This window comes from Styela clava, chromosome 13 (assembly GCF_964204865.1).
Source record: "Styela clava chromosome 13, kaStyClav1.hap1.2, whole genome shotgun sequence".
NCBI classification, from domain to species: domain Eukaryota; kingdom Metazoa; phylum Chordata; class Ascidiacea; order Stolidobranchia; family Styelidae; genus Styela; species Styela clava.
The window spans coordinates 12,773,456-12,797,043 of NC_135262.1; the positions used below are offsets into that span (position 1 = coordinate 12,773,456).

Genomic DNA, 23,588 nt, shown 5'->3' on the forward strand with positions numbered 1-23,588 from the left:
AACAACACGAAATGCGATTTATTGATTACTCTCCGAATGTGACGCGGGCCACAGATAATGAAGCGGCGGCGGGGCTGGGTTTGGACCACCCTGCTCTAGGTAGTTTCTTATAGTTTGAAGATGTTGGTGTCATCGGGGACTCAGTTGTTGGTTTCTGCGGGTGGTTGGGTTCGCTCTCTGGTGTTTATTCTTTTGGAGTACGAATTTTTGCTTCATCATCGGGTGGTATTGTTCGTGACCGGTCAACGCTTTTGGACGTGCGCCATGTTGAATTTGTGGCATGTATGGGGATGCCATATTTTGAAAGAGGTCGATAATTGGGCTGCTAAGTTACATTGGTACATATCGCATAAGAAATTTTCTGTTCCTCATGATAATTCGACCAGATCCGTCAACTTTAACCATGTACTGGTCAAACTGTTTCACCTCTATGATAATTCCAGTCTTATCCCATTTATTCGGATGTGTGCCAGTTCGATTTGGGATTCGGACATGATCTCCAAGGCAGGGAGTTGTCGCATGTGTTCAGTCCAGCGTTCCGCAGCCTTCATGTGACGATTCCTCAAGGCTTCCTCTCTGGCTGTTCTTGTTTCTCCTAAGATACATTGGTACATATCGCCTAAGAAATTTTCTGTTCCTCATGATAATTCGACCAGATCCGTCAACTTTAACCATGTATTGGTCAAACTGTTTCACCTCTATGATAATTCCAGTCTTATCCCATTTATTCGGATGTGTGCCAGTTCGATTTTGGATTCGGACATGATCTCCAAGGCAGGGAGTTGTCGCATGTGTTCAGTCCAGCGTTCCGCAGTCTTCATGTGACGATTCCTCAAGGCTTCCTCTCTGGCTGTTCTTGTTTCTCGCCATGTCTGTTGAGGTACGTATTTTTCGGGTGGAATAGGAATAAAGTCCCGAATTGGCCTACCAAATACCTGCATGGCCGGAGACATTTTAGTATCCTGATCTGGGATGTTGCGATATTGTAGCATCGCTCGCTGGAATGCATCCGTGTTTAATTCTCCATTTGTGAATATCTGTCGACTATGAAAGGGTAGGTAAACACTTTATAGTGAAAATAGTCTGCACATATAAATTGGAATGGATATACTGGTTGGATTGTGGGCGCAGGTGGGTTGCTTGGCTGAGATGGTGCCATACGATTGCAGTGCTTGCATCTTGTCTTCGCAGCTATGATACCATTTGGGATGCCTGGCCAGTAAACGGATGTCTCTGCTCGTGATGTCATGACATAGATCAGGGATGGCGAACCACTGACCCGCGGGTCACAAAGTGACCCACCGCGTTTTATTCGTGACCCGCCAAGGCCCTAATAAAATAAAAACTGCTAACATATCAGTGATAAAAATTGATAAAACCGGCTTTGAATTAATCTAACAATAACTAAACTATTATAATGTACTAGCAGTTGCACAGTCAGGGCTGCGATCGCTCATATTCAAATTGTTAATTTTCGGGCAGGTAATTTTCAAAACCCCTAATCTTGGACGCATGTATGCACTGCTGTGTACCATTATTCAGCTATTGGCTCTGACATCGTTTATGACATAACAATGCAATAGATCTGTTCATTTCTCGGTCTCCTTCAGATGTGCATCTGCAGTCTGTTTTAGGGGCTATACGAGAACTAGATGTTACATTACATTTTATTTGTTTCTAGCCTATAATTCCATTGAGAAAACAAAATCTTTCAGACTTGAAATAAAAACCTAGAAATCTGAAATAACAATGGGGCAGTGTAAAAGTGCCTTAATGTGATTGAAAGCTGATAGGATAATATAACTCTATCAAAGTGGAATTCCCTCCAAACTCTTTGGAACCGTGAAATAATTTGTACTGCATAAGTAAAGCCCAAAACTATACCAACTCCGACAGAAGCTTAGAAGATTTGTTTCAGAAGTTCCTTGTATAGATACTAACATTGATTAAACATCTGTGACCCACTCTCTTCTGTTCCGCGATGAAAATATAATTTTTGACCCATTCATTGAAAAAGGTTCGCCATCCCTGACATAGATGATACCCTTGATGGGCCGAATGAGTGGATTTTAGGATGCGTTCCCTGAGGTACGGTGGAACCACAATCCGGTTCTTGTAGAGCAGGGTGGGCCTTTTTCGGCTCGGGTGCCAAAATCGGCTGAATTTAACGACATAACTCTTCCGCGTGCCTACCAATATAGAAACAATGCTTTGCTACTGTCAAAACAAAAAACTTTTTAAACATGTACAGACAGATCCACTATTCGGTAAAATATCAGTCCGGCAAATAGATTTGATTACCTTTCTTATTCTATATCAGTGAGCCATCTGCTGCTGCATTACCGCTGATGGAGATTTTACATTGGTTTTATATTTGGTAACTTTCAAAAAAATAGACAAACTACTCGTTTCATCTTTTGGGATACTCCTGTTACAAGACTTAATAAAGTTCATAACTGAGAACAGAGATTCACAAGCATATGTAAATGAAAACATACATGAGTAATGCAGTTGCAAAGTTTTTAAGACACGAAATATTTTTGGCAATGGCATTCTAATCATGCAATAATTCGTTTTCTGCACTTCTCTCTTGTATTCCCTTCCCTAATCGCTTATAGTTCTTTCGAAATCAATTTATAACAGTAAGGTAGCAAATAGTAACTCTAACCAACATGAGCTATACTTCATAAATCAGGCAGAAATGAAGAAAAAGGGCAGCACAGACGAACTATATTACGTAGGAATGTAGCCAAATGAATGCTGCGCTCTTCTCGACAAAATTTCTCGGGACCTCACTCTTTTGTTACGTCATAATATAATTCTTTGTAGTCAATTTTGGCACGCGTGCCAGGAGTTGCCCACCCCTGTTGTAGAGTATTATCCCGTCGTAAGTGTGGAGGTCGTTACGAAATCTATGATTTTTGCGTAGTTCCACGGGGAGTTCATACGGAATTCTGGGATGCCATCTTTGATCATAGTCATGAGTTTTGACATGCCTGGGTCGCTATTAGTGGCTACTTTTACGTCGTCCCATGTAACTGATTGTAGGCTGTTGAGAGCATGGATTGTGGTGGCATTTTCGCAGGATGTGAGAAACTTCTCTGATTCATTATATATGCAGATGTTAGCAATGAAAGAGCCAGGTAGAAAGGGTATCGATTGCGTTATCTAATGCAGATATGTCATCAATCAATGTCATCTTTGTTGCTTTACCAACTGGATGTCTTGACATGCTGTCAGCCGCTAGGTTTTTTAGGCCTGGAACGTGTATCATTTCGAAATGGTAGCGTAGCAACTTTTCTTTTAAGTTCATTAGGTGAGGGTTCGAAATGTTCTCCAGTGATCTGTCTCCAAATATTTTCAAGAGTGGTTTGTGATCAACAGCAACTGTTAGGTTCTCACCCAAGAACAAAATAGCGCGCTCTCTCAAGGGCGTCAACAACAGCTAGAGTCTCGCCTTCTACTGACGCATAGCGTGATACCGACAAGTGTTATTTTTCATCCTGATTTGCAGCAGAATGGGTTTTGTGTGGGACATGAACAGTGTTTTTGAAGAAGCCGGAATCCTATTCCGGTTTTGCTCCAATCAGTGGTTAGACATGTGGGTCTATCTTTGTCATAGATTTCGATTCAATTTCTCTGATGATTGTTTTTTTCGATTCCTCGAAGAGCTGGTTGAGTTCTTCCGTCCAGACAAATTTGGTCGACGGCTGGAGCTATTGGCGGAATGGTAACATCTTTTTATCTGATGCAAAAGCGTATGATACCTGGTTCACCATGCCAAACCAGGACCGGGCATCGGTTAAGCTCGAGCCACTGAACAGCTTGGAAAAATGCTTTTTCAATGCTGTCCGACCATAATAATGTGTCATCGATACACTTCGTTTTGTCAGAAATATCAGAGGCGATTTCGTCAAAACGTCTGCTGTAGCCATCGCCAGATGCAATATATATCCCTGTGGGGCTGTTTTGTAACGATATCTGCCCCAAGGTGTGATGAAACTTGTTAGATGGCGGTCATCTTTGTGTAGAGGTAGGCGATGGTAGCCGCTCCAAGCATCGAAAACTGTCTTCTTTGTGTTACGAGGTACCTGGTGAGCGTGGTAGAAAGATGATAAAGTGTGATGTGTTTCGCGAGTAGCAAACTTGTTCAGGGGCTGTAGATCAACAGTTCGTCGAGGCTTACCATTTTTCTTTGCGCATATAACCATTTCGTGGCACCATGTGACCGATAGGGACAGGTTCGATTACTCCTAGTTGAGTGTTTAGAGAACAAATCAGTATTTGCTATTGTTTTTGTATTTGCGGTTGTTTCAGGCTATTTCTGTTGCTCTCTGATCTGATCTTATGAAGACATACTCGTGGTTCCGAATACATGTATTGCAATTGTATATTTACAAATACAAAGATCAGTTCAAGTCATGACTGTTAAATCTAAGTTTCACTGCAAGCCCGAGTTCGTTAATTACTTGTCTATCGTTATCCCCTTTTTCTCTCCTAACGAATGGTCGCTTTTATGCTGGTTTTGGTATCCTTTGGGCATGACGCATTATCGTCATCGTACCCTACAGCAAGGGTCCGCAACTACATTTTAGCGCGACCCCAAAAAAAAATTTTCAACTTCTCGCGACCCAAGCATTTGGTAAACATGTAATTAGTTATCGATTTTAAGACTATTGTCGACACTAGCATTTTTCTTGCACAAAATTATATGAAACTTATCACATAAAATTGTGAATAATAGCGTTTATTATGACTAATGCAAATTATAAGCTTTGTGTATAATACACAACATATCAAATCGAGGTTTAATTTAATAAACTAATCACTAATAAAATTTGACGACGGTGGTTTCGAAATGTGGTAGTGATTCAAATATAACATTATCCATAACTAAGGGCGCAGCAGCCATGGTTTTCTATAAGCAGGGTTGCCATCTACCCAGAGCCAAAAATAGGCATGAAATCATACACGAGTCTCCCACTTTTTATCATTAGAAGTCGCTTCGAACATGGTTGTACCGTAAATATATACTACTACGTTGTACGCAGCTCTAAAATTGCAAAAAGCTATGGAAAGAGACGAAGTCACTGCCACACGCAATCTCTAAGACAAGGGTCGGCAACTTTTGTCGCTCCCGAGCCAAAACCAAGTGTTACGAATCTTGGCGGGCCGCACATATTTTTTTGAGAAAGTTAAAACTATTCATACAGATTAGAAATTCAAATTTCGGACTTTAATAGCAAGCGAACACTGCGACAACTCGTTCACTCAAGTCGTCTTGTTATACAAAATATTTACAAATAATATTTAATGCGACACTAGGTGACACACTAGATAAAATCAAAATTTTCTAAATGTCTATCACTAATCCTAGTTCTTCGCAAGGAAAATTTTATTTTGGTTAAGTAATTGAAAACAAAAGCGATTTTTTTTCAGAAAGATTGGAAAACGAATTAATAATGAAGAACAAGAATAACATAATAACGATCCGTAGGTTTAAGTGAGCACTGTGGGCCGGATTATTTTACTCCGTGCGGCGGATATGGCCCGCAGGCGTCCGACCTCTAACCTAAAGTCCTCATACTTTGGTTTCCCACAATGCTTCTTGTGTTTTTATGGTAGTATTGTGGGCACCGATTACTGTTTTCTACCTTTCTCGATGTCGCAATAGCAGTAGTTAATAAAAAAAAATTCTTTTCATGTTCGAAACAGAACTCATGGTTACGCTTACTCTAAATTGCAGTTTGTTCCTAAAAACAGTATTTCTAAAAACTAGCAGCAACTATTGTGTGTGTCACAGTTTGCCTGAAAATACCGCAAACCCCATTGTTGACAGAAAAAGTTCGTCCATCGTTTCCACGCAAGCTTTGTACGCAAAACAAGTATTGGTCATCCACGTTTCTAAGACCAAATAAGCACGCGACTCAAAAAAACGCACTTTACTTAGAAATAAGCACATCGTTACTTTATAAGACGCGGGCTAGAAAATAGGCAAAAATCTTAGAAATAAGCACGGTATGGCAACCCTGTCTATAAGGGAGGGGGTTCAGAATAGAAAATTCCCGAGCAACACTCATCGCTCAATCCATGGCCGACCCGTGAATTTAAAATGTCTTGTCATATCAATCCAATTGTGTTCATCGTTGCTCGCCTTTGAGTTGACTAATATACTACACTACGGCGACCATGGAATACTTTTTTAACCGTCTACTAGCAAGGAATGGATTGAAATCGTATTTTTGAGTTGCTCTTTCAGCACTTAGGATTATCGCAATGTTTCGTTGTTAAGGGAGAGTTTGCAGTTATGAAGCCAATCATATTTGATACTTTCATATCGAATTCGGTCTATGCATAAATGTATCAGTGATTTCTAGATGCAGTGATGAGACAAATATCGGCCGACACAGTAAAATGATCAAACTTTCATTGGAGGGTTTAAATATGGGGTCGGCAAACCACTATCGGATTCGGCCCGCGACGCTTCACTGAATTATATTAACAAAACAGCTTTATTGACGAATATATTCTTTCCGTGTCAAAATTTGTTTTGAGAAACTAAATTATACTATAACCTAACAAGTATATAATTCACATTCACTCGTTTATTAAGCCTATAATTGATTATAATTAGAGAAATGGCAACAGAACTTAAAAAAGTTGATGCTGAGCGCAAATTGTTTAATGACGCTGAAAATATTCAAATAATCAGTCTTCGCGCACTGCTTGAAATTTCTGGGTGAAAAAATGTGAATCATTGGTCATTCCTTTGGTTTTTAACTTTCTAAAATACGTGCGGCCCGACAATGACTTGCAACCCTTTATTTTGGCCAGCGAACGACAGAAGATTGCCGACCTCTGATTTAGACTTTAGAGCCAGTGAAGTTATACAGTCATTCCAACTCAAATCCTCGACCCACTGCCCTATCTCCCTCCACTTTCCTATCCTCGACCCGCTGCCCTGTCTCCCTCGCCTCGGCCAACTGCTCCACCTCCCTCAACCTTCCTATCCTCGACCCACCGCCCAATCTCCCTTAACCTTCTTATCCTCGACCCAATTTCCTATTTCCCCAACCTTCCTATCCCCTCCGACTTTTTTATCCTCGACTCATTGCCCTACCTCCCTCAACTTTTCCACCCTCAATCCCCTGCACTATCCGCCTCAAACTTCCCACCCTCGACCCACTGTCCGACCTCCCTTAACTTACTTATCTTTGACCCACGACGCTATACCACTGAGTACCTAATCTAACGGCGCTAAAAATACGACTCGACCGTCAAAATGAACTTTACCACCTTGCGACCAACTCCCATGTGTTATACTGGTCGAGTATGCCAATGAGATGATTCAATTGTACGTCGACAAAACATGATTGACGGCATTCGTAAATGTAGGCTGGAATCTCAATTGGTAATCAATAACCATAATTAGTGGATTAAAAATGTGCTACTAGTTAGGCTACTGATGGCATCGGGCTTGGAGTCATTGTTTTTTAAAATTTTAACAGGCCTTTCGATAACGAAATATCTGAGTTCCTTTTTCAGAAACTCATTTAATGTAGCCTGTATTTCCGTGCAGGGCAAAACGACGAGGAAGTAAGCACGCTTAGTCTTTTTCAACGAATGTTCTGCCATATCCTTGTTGTATATACAATTTTTTTTACGTGGCTGAGGAGGCTGAATAGTCAACAACAGTCAAAAATATAAGTCGCTCAGTGAGTGTAATTCCTTCCAAACTATTTTTAAGCCATGAAATGTTTTGTCGTAGCTAGCGTTGCCAACTGCCCTCCAATCCAGCGTGTAGTCCCAAAATTTGAGCTTATCTTATCTGAAACTTATGGAGCTGCAAAGGACGCAGCTTTTACTATAAAATGTAAAAGAAAAATACTTTATACGAACAGGAGCACTATTGCTCAAACGGCTTGTTAAAATTTAGAAAACTGTCATTCCCAGCAAGAAACCATCAGTAGCCCAACACATTTTTAAACTGTCAATTATGGTTATTGTTTACCATTTGAGATTTCAGCATACATATTATACGAATGCCGTCAATCCTGTTTTGTCGACGTACGATTGAATCATCTCATTGGCATACACGACCACTTTAACCCATAGAAGTTGGTCGCAAGATAGTAAAGTTCAAATAATAGTACTGAATAGTATAGCACCGTAGGTCAAAGATAGGTAAGTTGTAGCAGATAGGGCAGTGGGTCGAGAATAGGTAGGTAGGTTGAGGGAGATAGGGCAGTAGGTCGAGAAGGGAAAGGTTCAGGGAGATAGAGTGGTGGTTCGGGGATGCGAAAGTTGGGGGATAGGGCAGTGGGTCGTGGATAGGAAGGTTGAGGGAGATAGGGCAGTGGGTTGAGGATAGGAAAGTTGAGGGAGGTCGGGCAGTGGGTCGAGGATAGATAAGTAGATTGAGGTAGGGCAGTGGGTCGAGGACAGTTTTCAAGTGAACGAATAGCTCGCGGAGGTCTAAGTGTCTTTAACGGAGTCCTGAGGGTGCGTACGGAGCATTTTGAAAACCTAAAGTCTACGTAGTAGGATGTAACAATGCGAACAACTAAGTAACGAATGTTTCCTCGACTTTTGTGATCTCTTGAATTCTTCCTCTTGAATCTACACTCTACCATTGCAAAATTATTGGTTCTTATTTCAAGAATTAGGACTTAGTTATTTGATTAGGACGTATATTTACCAAAACACAACTAAAAACTAACAAACAACACGCGAAAATTGCCAAAACGAGATAATATCCACAACCACGAAAGACTGTCTGAATGGAAAAAGTATCTGAGCGCTTCTGAAACGTTTATTGTTACTTCATTTTTGCAATTATGCTGATTGGCCAATGTTACGACAGTAAATAAGGAAGTGTATACTCGGGGAAACATTCATAATTATAATCAGTGATTTATAAAGTTGTTATACATAAATACGCTACACAGACGCAATGCTCATATTTATAGAAAATTTAAATTGTTTCGCGATCCAGAGCGGGGGGTTTCGCGTCCCAAATTTGGGTCGCGACCCCGTAGTTGCGGACCCCTGCCCTACAGTACGTCTAATTGTTACGTATTTTATGACTAAGATATTATTAGAGTGACTAAGTTTAAACACGTAATCTATTAACCAAAAGCAGAGAGTTTACCCAATATCCTATAGTCCTATAAGTGTCCCTGTCTAGGCCGGCTTTTACCTCTTCTTTCCAGTGGAGGGGTACTGGTACGGATGTGTGATGAACGACAGGCTTTGCTTCAGGGTCTATCATAAGTTTTATTGGCGGCCCTTTCATCATAGGGAGCGGTTGGTGTTCGCAGGTGTTGAAAGTGCTAGATTTGTATTATTCGATTAGATACTCCTGTAGATTCTGTCGGTTTTCCCCATTCGGCGAGTATGGTAACGACGTTGGGATTGGTGGGGGAAGTTTGCGGCGGGGACATGTGCATCTTTATATGTCACCATTCTTAGTCCCTGTCAAAGTTTTGTCCGTCATGTTAATTGATGTCATTTCCCTGTTGACTCCGCCAATCTTTGAAAAATTAAACCAAGTTTAATGCATGCTTTTCTGCTCAAAAACAGCTTGTCCGAGCTGTCGGTAATGTAAATGATCTGACGGGTACGAACTATTTTCCCGTTATCAGTTGTTCCTGAAAATCTTGCAACTAGGGCGCCAAGGATATGTATCCATTTGTTATTGGTCGCAGTCATTGTTGTTGGGGTTTGAAATTCTTTTTAAACCCCAATTTAGCAAAGTCAGATGGTAGTATGTCGATCATAATATCAAAAAATGGCTGTGGATCTGACTTGCGTTTTTCCCATCTTTGGCACATATTGGTGGTGGTCCAGAGCCATTCCGTTGGATGAATTCTTGTAAACTGAGCATAATGAATTGGACATAGAGTTCTCCATGTCATCAGGTTCCTGTGATGGTTTGACAATTTTTGACGATGTTTTGCCTCTACAAACTGATTCAAAATGGTGTAGTTTCAAGCAGTGGTAGCAAGTCTGATTGAAAGCAGGACAGGAACGTTATTTGATTCTCAGTGGAGAACTTTTGCCGTGTCCTGTTTCTCCGCAGTAAGTACATGTGGCTTGCATCTTATCGGATGTGGGCTTGACTTGAATTTCGATATGAGCTGATGGCGTCTGTGGACTGGGAATCGAACAGTCTGAAGGCGGATCTGTTGCCCGATTCTTTGGCTTCGACGAATTTGAAGACTTCTTCCAGGGTCATGTTTTGGTTCGGGTTCCCAAGAAGATCTAGTTGAAAGTCGGAGTTACCTATTCCTCTAGAGAGGATGTCGCGCATAATTTCTTCTGTATAATTCACATCTTGACTGCATGAGGGACTGCATTACAGACTGTCGCTTGGCCACGAATGCGGGCGCCAAAGTTTCTTACAGGTTCGTCTCTGTCTTGTTTCATGTTGGCGAGCTTGACTCTGGCGATAGCGTTCAGTATGTCTTGTTCTGATTTTCCTGTAAGATTAGGTGAGGTGCGAGTTAGATCTTTGCGCAGTGGATCGCCACAGCATTCCAATAGTTGGAAAATTATGTCTTGGCCAGATATTTTTGTGGCAGTTTTGTAGTCTGTCCATCTTGATTCAAAATATATCCATTCTTCAGTTGAGCTAGCAGATGTGATGGTTGGACGTTTTACTTTCTCAACTTGGGTTGTGGGTTGTTGAGTTTTTTGTGCGCTGTTTGTGGTAGCGTGTAAATTCAGCAATGCAGCAACAATAGAGGCCTCATCCTCTGTTTCAAATTCACATTCGTTGATTGGGCATCTGATCTTTGGCATCTTGATGTCACAAGGTATCCCACATAGGGTAAATCATAGATAATTATATATCACTATTTGTTTATTAGGCTATCAGTAAATAATGATTTACCCACTATATGAAAAGAAAGTATATGGTGAATAACGAATACCAATAAATATATAAACATAAAGGATTGTACAATGCTACTGATAATCTACTAATAACTTTGTCTTTTTTTAGCTCTCATTCTAAAAATAAGTTGGCTCTGGTTTTACTTGCGAAATCCTGTTGACCAGACCGAAATCCTGTTCACCAGACCTTGCATATATATATAGCTAAGGCAAAACGAGACTGCTGTTCATGTCCACAATGGGTAGAGAACAAACGTTTGAACTCAATGGAAGGAGTATTTATATTCCGGTATTTGTACTAGTTCATGATGCAACAACAAATACTTCGACTTGGTAATTTAATTTACAATATCTTCCAGTACTTAAAAAGTTTGATATAAGTTTTCATACCTTTGTCGAGTGGACATAACAAAGCCGCAAAATAATTTTCGTAGTCAGAAAGAAAAACTATAGCTGCATTGTCTCAAAGGTTGTCTGATTAAAACAAATAGAATTAAATGAGTTTAACTGCAGACCAACAAAAGAATAATAATTTATCTATATATCGAATATTATATTATATATGTACATGTATTAGTAATTTTACCCATATTTGACACAGCTTCATTCTCAAGTCCGTTCATTTCCTCTCCGTGCTCGAGGTGAATAAATTCTGCAAACGTTCAATTTGTGTCAAAAAATTAACAAATGTCTTAAATTAGAAGGAAAATAATAAAAGAGTTTACTAGTACTTTTTATTGTTATGCTAATCAATAACTTTCCACGACGTTTTGAAAGCATTCAATTGGGATACATTTTGTGTACACAACATACCATCGTTTGATTTCCTAATATGATAAGTTCCATCTCCTTCATAGTCAACATGAAATTCAAATTCAACATATCTGGCAAATAAAACGGTGTTACAAAAATTTTCCTTCTATGCAACCTGTTATCTAATTTTATAATTGTGTTTTCGAGAATTTATTGGAAAGCATTATTAATTAGTATGCTACCAGATCCGAGGCGATAGTCTCGAAACTCTTGGACGAGTACTCAGGTAGATTTGGTAATTTAAACAACATATGAAAATGTAGAAGAATCACTATAGGTAAATAATTTATTTTTAATTTTAGCTATTTTCAACAATATTTTACTTATTGTAACACATTTATACTCTGTAGATTTTGCTTTTTGTTTTCATATATTTACCTGGACCCATTTTCCTTTGAAACAGCTTGGAATCCAGTTTCTGTAGACGTGATATTAGTGAATCTGGCACAAGAGACCATAGACGTTATTTCATCAGTCCAGAATACCACGTAGTTTTTGATAACTACAAAATGGAAAAAACTTAAATTACGGTGTTTCCCCGAAAATAAGTCCTTTAGCCTGAAAATAGGCCCTATCCCAAATTTAAAAATGATTTTAATCCAAGCCTTACCCCCAAAATAAGATCTAGCCGATAGCGTGAAATTTGTTTTGACCTAATCGAAGGCTAGAAATCTCTCTTACACGTTTCAAATGGTTAAACTAAAACGCGTGAGAAAGGAAAAGGTTCAATGAGTGAAATCTTCATTGGAATTTATGAATCTAGTGACTGGCATGACATTCCAGAGGATGATGATATGGTCAATTTTGAATAATGGCAGTTTTTTGTTTAATAAAAACGTGTTATTTTTAAGTAAATGGATATCGGGTTTCATATTTTGTATATTTGAAAATCTCGTAATTTTCTACTTCGTAATTTTGTTTTTGATAAATGGCATCCTCCCATATAAGCCCTAGTGTTATTTTTCGAAAGAAAATTAAAATAGGACCCTGTCTTATTTTTGGGAAACACGGTGTATGTTAGCATTGGTTGATTAGAATTTAATACTAGTTACACGAAAATGGTTTTGACTAATAACGGATTGGAAGTAATTACTTTAATATTAACTTAAAGAGTCATGTTTTTCTTTAAAATCAGCAAAAACAAGTGGGTTCAACACACTTCTCTTCAATTTAGTCTCAATTTGAGTTGTTATCTTCATCTCCACCGTACCTTTCCAGCATCGATTTCCATGCCCTCTGAAATACAGCTTTTCTGTAACTGACTTGCATTTGTTATCAGTGCAATTGATGACAATAGTAAGAGTAATTCAACAATTGAAATCATGCTCATTATGACCATAAACGCTTCGTGATTTTTCTAATTTACCTGTAACAAATAGGAAAACGTGTTGTTCGTATATGGGTTTACTTTGTATAAAAGTTCATCTGTATTATATGTATCAAACAAAGGTTCTTTAAAACGCCTTATTCAAAACATCTCAACTATATTATCAAAAATTAGAAGTTTATTTCAATGAAACAACCAAAAATAGAATGAACTGTTGTTCACATAGCTGCAATGTGAATGCTGCTTTTATGCCTCCCAAGGCCCTTTTTCATTTCATAGTTTTTGAGTAGAATCTTACTCATTGTTTTGTTCTATCCTTCTATGTTTACTTTACGTCAAAATGAACTGTTTATAATTTGGGGGAAGATTCTCTGAGTCAGAGGACGCACAGGATACACTCAAAAAATCAATTCATGTTGTGACGATACAAATCTGTGGCAGTTCCACATAAAATATCCTGATTCAGTAACATTTGAATGAACTAGTTTGAATGAAATATATTTTATTCGCATTGCTCCAATTTTCTGTATATATATATATATATATGTGGTAATATGTTTATTGTATTTGCCTGTGAAACATCTGCCAATCATGATGTGATGTTATTTGACATTAGGTATCTTGTAAAGTTATTTGTCCCTCCCCTTTATACGCGGAGAAATACGGTATTTTTGAAGTGCCCCATCACCGTAAGAAACTAGGTTTTAAGTATAAGTTCACTTACGTATGCGTAAAATTACCGAAGCATACCTGCAAATTTAAATAATTACTGGAAAAAGCTTAAAAAAATTAATGTGAGTGTAATATTAAACCTAAACTAAACAGTAATGAATTATTGTATTGTCTTGATTTGTTGAAGTTTGTCAAAATGAACACATTGCGACGACTCTCGCTTGTTCTCTTTACGTTTTTTTAAGAACGGTGTTCTGATATATTTTTATTATATCCAAAATTATATAAATTTAGTTTTTTTGTATGTACCGGTTTGGCTTGCCCTCCTTTTTGCTTTTCATTGTTACAATAGAAGCTAATCAGTTTACTACATTATCTAATTCAAATTTTTTCTTATTTATATGATAATCATTTTACTTCATTTAAATTTTTATACAAAAGGCCCCACTGACAGTGAGGACATGGATACTTCATCCGCCGTTGATGCTTTAACAACGCCGAGATTTGAAGGTGGCTTAATATTATTGTTACCAATACCAATAATATAAAAAACGAATAGTCAAAATGTGAATTCCTATATATGAATGTTATTCACTTCGAAATCTTCTGGTCTGGCATGACTTTATCTTACAAATTTCGACAATATTCATTGTTAAAAAATGTGAGAATAAAATTGTCAAGAAAAATAAACATTCAGAAAATATGAAGATAGCAGACCCCCAAAGAAAATAGTCAATTTGTAAGCCCTTTGGCTACTATTAACGCATCTGACATGATTATTTAGTACGCTTTTTCTGCTCTTTGAGATTCATTTTCGATTTGATTTTGCGTAGCAAATGAAAAATACCACTACTACCGAAAATATTCAAACACAAATAATATTAACACATCATAGTAAGAAAAAGTAACTCGTGTGTGAGTCTGGACAAATAATCTGATTAATTAGAAGTGACATAAAATATTTTGGGTGCAGCGCGAATTGACAAATCCAACTTAAATAAATTTTGATTTTTATAGGAGGGTACCCAATAAAAAATGACATTGGAAAGAACAACAGCAGAAGATGGCCAATGAATTACGGAGAAATGTATTATACGCCCCTAGGTAGGTCTGTCACATAAACTTGTACATAAATTTCCTATGATTATTATTACTATTTTTTATGTACTTTGTTCTCAAAAGCGGGTTCTCATGAGGGTTTTCCTATCTCCAGACAGAGACTTGATCTTCGTGGGCACAACGAATACCACATAAACCATTTACTTTTTCAACATATGAATAAGAACAATCACGAGGAATATTAGAACAATCGTAAATATCCCACATGATGAATATCTATCATCATATTTTACTAAAAATTGCATTTTAATAAAACCATATTTTTTTTTCCATATTTTCTTGGCGTGGTTCCTAAATTCAGTATACATTTCAAGTATATTATAAGTTGACAGTTGATCGTCAAGAAAAAACATTTTCAAGAAAATCCAGAGCTGGTATTTTTACAAACAACCCAGTCTATCCGAATTCGAACCAAGGTTGGTATCTAAATATGATTAAATATAATGTGAGTATTTGGATTTCTGCTTGGCAATTTTTACGTGTCATTCATATTGTACCGCGAATTTAAAATATTTTCCAACGTCTCTTTTAAAATCCTTTGACTTTTATTATTAATTTGAAAGACTTTTGCCAGCGATTGGTTGGTTTCATTGATCTCATCTAATCTATTTACCCTGACTAGTAGTGGTCATGGTCGCAAAATAGATGTCTACGACGACTCAACATAGTTTAATCTCTAATTTATGATTGAACATTTTAACACAATTTTATAGACACGTACTCACACGAAAACATTAATATTTGCAGGTGAACAATATACGAACCAGCAACTACACTCGTCGTCGAAAGGTTAGTGGTTTGAAACATAAGAATTTTATCCCTGCGACGGAACACGCTTGTCACAAACATAATATACTGAATTATACACCAGATTGGGTAGTACAACAATTTCATTTTTAAACGCTTTATAATTCAGTTCAAGAAGAACCGAATGCTAGATATGTGCATCAACAATACTCTGATTACAATCAAAGCGAAGAGTACCGACGGAATCAATACGTTGCGAGAACAGGTGCGGGGATATATTCAATTCCTTTACTTTTAGAACATAATAGCTTTTTATAATTTCACTCCGCTTGTATAATCATCCTTTTGGGAAGCATGACAATGAAGCAATAATGAACTTGTTTCATCAATAGATAGTCAATTATTTCGCACTGAATTTGAGAACTCTGCTCAAAATTTAGCGTTGTATACCAATTCTTTACAAAAGAGAAAATGGGTCAAAAAATATGGCAGTACCTCAATTTATCATTGTATATTTACAGAATTTGATGCGCATGAAAGACAGTTTCCTGGATATCGTATTTCAAGTGGTATGTAAAATATAATGGTTGTATTTCTGTCAAATAGAATTAGGGAATTTATTTGTACCCTTTGTCTCCGCTTCAGACCCCCTCGTTCGAATTGTTATTCTGTTAAGTATAAATAAAATTAATACTCATACTATGTACCCAAGTTGTGATAAATATTGTCAAGTCGTCATAAAAATAAAAAGTAAATTGATGCCATATTGTTACAGTAGAATTTGAAAAGCTAGCAAAAGCAGGAATCATATCGGACGATGCGACAGATGTTTGCTTTTTTACGAATGTGATCAAACTGTTACATCACCATAACAAACACATTTTAATTTACTGATACGGCATCGATTTTTAACAGGTTTTCTAAATCTGTTAAGAGATTTTGAGAAAAAATTTCGGTTGAAGAATATGCTCAACGTAGAATCGTAGATAACAGTTAAGCGCACAAAAAGGAATAAGTCAAAATTTATTTTCAGTTTCTCCCGACTACCGCCAGGAGATGAGTCGTATTCCACCTCCCACCGCAGACTACACTGTGCCCCCAACAGTTGCATATCCATCAACTGACGGACCTGGTTAGATTATTTCATTTCTTACAAATTAATATTTCCATAAGTATAATCAAGTACAAAAAAATGGGTCTTTGATACGATTAAAACATTTTAGCGCGGGGATGGGGTAAATGAATCGAATATTATACTCTATAATAGGTAGAACCATTGTGATGTAGCTGAATTCTGCCTACATCTATCGAATCACATACTCACAAGTTTATTTGAAAATGTAAGAGTTGAAGATTATGAGATATCCCATGACAAAGAAGTATTTAGGAATCATGTAATAGTGACAACAAAAAGATTTTATTTTCATATTGTGCCTGTATCTTATCAGTAACGGCATGACATTGTTCTATTTGATACCAAAATATTTCCCACCCCAGGTCCAAAACGAGGAACTCATCGGAGGAGACAAACTAGAGAACGCCACCATCCACTTGGTTGGTAATTCAATCTATTCCTCGAATTTATAAAATCATTATATGCATAAATAAATAAACACGTATTCTAACGCAGATCTATAGTTACATTTCCCTGTATTCAGCTTTTTATAATATGCCGTTTCTATAAGATCCTATGAACTGCATTATCAATGTGTGTGGACCAACTTATTATTACCTACTAAATCGTCGAACATAGCTCAACAAAATATAGTCGGATACTTTTGATATCCACAATAAAATTAGAAAAGCAAATTTTACATTCTTGATCTATTCAATCTAGAGCAGGGGTTCTCAAACTTTTTGTGTTGCGGAGCCCTTGAAAAAGTTGACTATTACTCACGGAGCCCCAAAATAAATGTTAAAATTGTTACTTTCCGAATAATATTTCTGAGTAAGTCAAAAGTAATGTACTTATTTTAAATGCTTAACCTCTTTTAATAGGGTTAATACAAGTCATAAATGAATCTAAATGTAAAAGATGAATTATATATACTAAAGCTGTAAACTTGATACTTGACAAACATATTAATAAATTAGGGTTCGGATCTTTTACCTTTAGATATTTTTGAAAGACTTAAAAGGCCGCTAATAACGTACTCGATTGCATTTTGTTACGATCGCCGATTGTTTTCGTCAGCATGGCGGTGTTTATTCTCCCTAAATCAAAAATTTTCCTCGACATATACATGTATGATGTATTGTTCCACAATGACGACGAGTATTGCTTTTTTGTTCTCGTGGGGAATTATGAGTTCAATGTGAAAAACATGTTACCATATTATAGACACCGGAGACGAAATGCTAAAAATAATAAATAATAAAAGGTAAATCCGCAACTCAAATTTCTCGAATGAAAAGCGGCATACTGAAATATTAAAACTAAAACTTAAAATGGGAGATAACACTATAAGTTTTGTTTCAGCAGACTCACGTCAGATTAAAAACACGTTCATAGACATTGTGAATCAAAAATTTGGTGTTATGTTGGGTTTTCTTTGGTTATTCGTCGTAGTTGCGAAACCGAAACACAGTCAATTGTGCGCGCGATGTACCTATTTTTCCATTCTGAAACTACCGACGGAGCCGCATGCAATGAAATAAATTTCCATCTTACGTATTTTGCCCCGACCTCTTGTTTTTTAAACGGCGACATCTTGCTCGTGAGTGCGAAAGAACAAAATCAAGCTTGACAAATCCCAAGATCGCAAAAATAAGACTGCAATTTATGTATAGTTGGCAGTTTTTCGCGTATTTTATGTTATTTCAGAATAGTAGTCTTTCATTTCAGTAATCCTAATAGTAAAATTAGCCAATTCAGTATTTTAAAAAGTAATCGAATAGCTCGCGGAGCCCCTGGGTTTCTCTCACGGAGCCCTGGGGCTCCGTACGGAGCACTTTGAGAACCTATGATCTAGAGGATGGACACAACAGAGGAAGACGGGAAACACTAATGACAATGAGATTCGACGTTTCCAACAATGACAATGGATGAAAATTTTTTTAAAAGGAATAGACTGCTGAAAGAATTTTTTCCCGCTGTACATATATATATACTTCTTATTATAATGACATTCATTAACATAGCATACTTCGACTGTGAAAGCATTTTGAATTGGATTGTAAATAAGACTTGAATTAAGATTGAATGGGATAATGAGAAAATAATTCAAAACCATGTATGTCGACAATATATTGTTATGCGCAAAAACATGTAAGAACATCTACTTTAAAACTGTTAATTTATCATTTCAATGAATTGTCGTTTTGTAGTTTCTGTTTACGAAAAAACACTACCATATTTTGTCTATTAGGATAGCTAAATAGCGCATTATCAATGGAAACCCAAAAGTTACCCAAAATCGTTAAAAACTATTTTTCTTTGTCATGAACGAATTATGCAATAAATTTAATTTCAACCATTTTGGCAAGCCGACTTCAACGAAACTAATATTATCCCACAATAGAATGTACATTTCCATGGCTACGACTTAAATAATTACTTTTCAATTAACCCATAATAGGATTTGTAGAATTTGTGTTGATGACCGTAAAATCAAAAATTGTCAGAAATGTATCAATGAAGCGAATTTACGATATCATGTTTGTTTTTAATAATTTGAGGTCGACGTAAATGCATATAATTTGCAATTTTTTTATTTTTTATAGTGTTAGTCATTGTAGGCATAGAGCGTTTTGATTGGAGTTTTGTATATACTATTCGAAATCTAAAATAAAATCAATGAAGGTGTCTTTGTCTACACTGTAAAAAATATTAAGGGCGATTTACAACCAAACGCGCAGCAGCAGCGATGCCATGCACTTCGTTGTGAACACAATATACAACTTCAGATGTATTGTATCGTTGCAAGCGCTTGTAATTTTACAACCAAATGTATGTACTAGGCAAAAGCAGTGGGTTGGATGTCTCCGATTTGTACAGCCGTAGCGATGCTAACCTTAACTACAAGAAGAAGTTGTAAAACTAAACAACATCCGCAAAGTAACTCGATTAACCCTCATGCCAGCACTTGAAGAAATGAAATACAATTGAAAAGAAATCACTTTTAATAAAATATGTGATCAAATATCAGCAACGAAATAGTATCAAATACACTCGAGAAGTGATCGTCTCCGCCAGCAAAATAGTTCATTTCATCTCTTCAAATAGGTGGAAACCATCTAAAAGATTCAACATTGCAGTGGCCTTCTGTCACTTTTTCTTGCACAGGCTGTTTATCTTGGCAATTCGGCTGAAAAAAAAGGGCATAGCTGGTATAAAATGTAAGTAGTTGAGTGAGAAGTCAACATATTTACATATGTTATAACTTGATCTGCTGGGGTAAAATGATTCCATTAGCAAAGTGGTAGATTCATAGTATATTCAATGCTCAGAAGAAGTTAAATTTATTATAGGCTATATCATTTCTGAAGCTCGCAATTATATCATTATTTCTCCAATCAATGAAAATTGTTATATAGAAAGACAAAAAACTATATTTGAATTTTTTTGTCTATTCATTGCACAAAAATCAACTTAGTGCAAGGAGGCTCACTATATACAGGTCAGTAACATGATGCTCATATTTATAAGCAAGGCTTTTTTTTATTAAACAGTTAAGTCCATACCATTGCCATCGGAAAAAGAAACACCAATAGGCTACCAGTTCCTCATCTTTCCAGAAATTCTTTTGTAGTGTTGATACAATGACAGACTTGATAAGGGCCAAATGTGAATGCCCCAGAGGTAAAATGGCAGAATATGTTTGTCCACTTTCGAACTGAAAAGAATTAGCAGATTGAAGATGTATGAAAATGATATAGGCATGAAAAGTTCATGACTGTCTACTGCAGTAGCTAATCTTGCAGTTTCACTAGAGATGTCTTTCCAGATGCATTTTATTTTAGATTAGTCTAGTTCAAATCTCGAATCAGTCATTTCAAATCGCAGGGTAACTGAAATTACAATTTTACCAGTCTGCTAATAGGCTATTGTAAATCCTTTTCTGCTTTTTAAGAATTAGGCTAACATTGTCTGAAATTTTTAAAAAATAAGAGACCTTTCTGCATTGGTGTAGACTACCTTGGTTTAGAACTCCAATAAATAGAATACCGGTAACAAAGATTAAACATGAGCAATTAAAAGTAAAACAACAGAATATGGTACAGTACAGCAGTAGGCCTACAATAGCTCATTGTCTAAATGCAGGGATGGGACATCTAGTACGGCAATGCTGTAGTTAACAGGCCAATCCAATTAATGCAAAATTGATTAATAATGACAGATGTGGCATAAATTAACTCACCTTCCAAAACCTGAAGATCTACCGGTAGTCTACAAGCACCAGTAGTCCAGAGTTTACAACCTAGGTAACGGTACTTCTTTCTCCATACTTTCTGTTTTACAACCTTCAGATTCGCCAGTAGTTGGAGTCGTGACTGCCGTTTGAGAATGAGTGCTGTCAGTTGAATCAGAGCCATTATATAATGGCTCTGGTTGAATCACCAGTTTACATGATGCCTAAAATAAAATATCCTTCCACTCGATATAATATTAAGTGCAATATTAGGATTTTTTTTATCGTAAGCTATAAATTCTATGTGGAGATGACATACGAAGCCGCAGGTTTACGTAGCATTGTATGACTTGCGCCTTATGACGCGAAGCCAAATTTGTATCAGTTTGGAACCAAATTCGTCGCACCAATGTATTTTTTATTGGCATGCACTTTGCTGATAATATGTGGAAGACTGTCTTCTGAGCTCTATGCTTTTGATTACTACCAAGTGGACTTATTTTAACATAACCGCGAGATAGCTGTTTTCAGTACAGCCGTTTTTGTATGTTACGTATAATTCATTGTATATTTAACAACCGTATGTTTGTTTTATGATTATGCAACAGTATATGTAATTTTACATCGTACAAGCGGTGAAATTACAACACGATGATGTAAAAATACGTATAAATAGTTGCTCGTCCAAAATACTGCCAAACCATCGTATTTTTTACAAAGAAATGGCTGTAAAATTACAAAATTTTTTACAGTGCACCAATTTGAGCCTATTTTAACACCCTTAATTGAAATAGTCATTTCTCTTTGTTCAAACACGCTAGAAACATCACTTAGGTCAGTGCTCTTCAACAGGGGTTCCGCGGACCCTAGGGTTCCATAGTACATGCAGTGGGGTTCTGTGAGTTTATAGGGATCCCTAGGGGTTCCGTGTTTTTTTTTTTTCAGGAAAAATCCTTTCTTGCTTCCAGCATGTTGATGCGTCATAATAAATATTCTTAGACCACCGCGTCGCATTCAAACTCCAAGTAGGCCAGATCGTTAAACATGAGGTTTAGTCACAGTGCAGTTAATGGACAAGACAGAAATATTCTCGGTTTTTGCGTCACTTTAGTCATTGTTATGGGACTAACAAAAACGCTATTGTTGCACCATAGTTACACAATGTTCAAAGTATGTAGATATTGCTCGAGACTAGAGAGAGTATATACTAGAAACTAGAGTTGTTGTTCAGCTTTTGTTGGAATATATTATAAATAGTGTGAAACCCAACTTTTCAATATTTAGTCAATACAGATGAAGCAAAATAGTATATTTTCGGGGCTCCCGAAGTATGCGAACCAAGATGGCGGACATCGGAATGTAATATGTGTACTAGGTTAGGGTTAGGCCATAATTTTAGGTATGAATACTACGGGAGGCTCTTGGCTAGTCTTTGAACTGATAATAGGACTAAAATAAGAAAAATTGGAAAAAAATTATCGCCTAACCCTAACCTGTTACCCATGTTACGTTCCGATGTCCGCCATCTTGGTTCGCATACTTCGGGAGCACCATATTTTCTTATGTGAGGCGAAATAATAACAACGGTGACCTGCTCCTCCTCCGAAGCGAATCAAATGTAATTCAATTGCCAAAGTTAGAATTTTTTTTTTAATTGGGGTTCCATAAAAAACGAAAAATTATATCAGGAGCACTGACTTAGGTATCTCTAAAAAGATTGTTTTGTACGTATTCTGGCAACCGTAGCTTAAAATACGTAACCGTCCCTCTAATATACATACGAACATACATGGAACTTTAAAAAATTTGTACACATAAAAATCACACTGTTGTAAAATAGATAAATATATACAAAGTTAACACGAAGTTTTTATCGCCAATATTCCACTTTCTTGCGGTAATCTTCAATTCAATTTTTGCGAGTTACTGTTACACGTCACTTTCAACGCAAATGATCGTGCTTCGCGAAACCTTCGTACATTTTTGTTGAAAGAACGTCGGCCGCCGATTCTATATCTGAAATATGGAAAACAGCATGTAAAACATGTGCATTCGCATATGTTATGAATACTTTTAAAACCAGTAGAGTTTCAAAACCGAATCTTGCTTTGTCGGTTCCTCATCTCATAATGACACATCGTTGTCATCGTAATTTTACCCCTCCACGTCAGACCGAAATACGGCTCAAAGCTTCATCGGCATCGAACTCAACTCGTAATCGCCATTTTTTCATATTTGGTTTTGTTTCAGTGAAAAGTTATGCGGACACTAAAATGCACTTGGTATAATCGGATATGCTTGTTTGACCTTTCTTTTCTCGTCGAGTGTTTCCCACAGCGGGAATGATATAGCCCTGACATGACATTGTTATACGCAGCGAGAGAAATATAAGCGCAAATATACGCATGATATGTCATCTACATCGACAAGGAAAACAAACACAAAAAAAGCATTGACAAACTCGTCGCCGGACTGTAACTTGCAACAAGGATGGGCCAAGCCTGAACCAAGGATAAACACACACTACAACGCTGTTGTAGGTCGGACGACTCTGAAATACTTTTAACATTCCAAACACAATAAGTTAGCATCCTATAGCTAGATTATGGCTTGGAATAACGTGCTCATCTATAATTCACTTTCTGGAACAAAAAAGAACTGTT

At 37.0% G+C, this 23,588-nt stretch overlaps 1 protein-coding gene across 1 annotated transcript in view; it reads left to right on the forward strand.

Annotated features, from left to right (window-relative positions):
- The first annotated feature begins 14,061 nt into the window (after positions 1-14,061).
- Positions 14,062-23,588, forward strand: part of LOC120333040 (uncharacterized) — a 104,900-nt gene continuing 95,373 nt past the window's right edge. The window contains exons 1-6 of the mRNA XM_078119456.1: positions 14,062-14,218; positions 14,726-14,812; positions 15,160-15,243; positions 15,575-15,616; positions 15,744-15,839; positions 16,096-16,143. Coding sequence (XP_077975582.1) covers positions 14,110-14,218; positions 14,726-14,812; positions 15,160-15,243; positions 15,575-15,616; positions 15,744-15,839; positions 16,096-16,143 — 466 coding nt within the window. The 5' untranslated portion in view covers positions 14,062-14,109. The remainder of the gene's footprint in view (positions 14,219-14,725; positions 14,813-15,159; positions 15,244-15,574; positions 15,617-15,743; positions 15,840-16,095; positions 16,144-23,588) is intronic.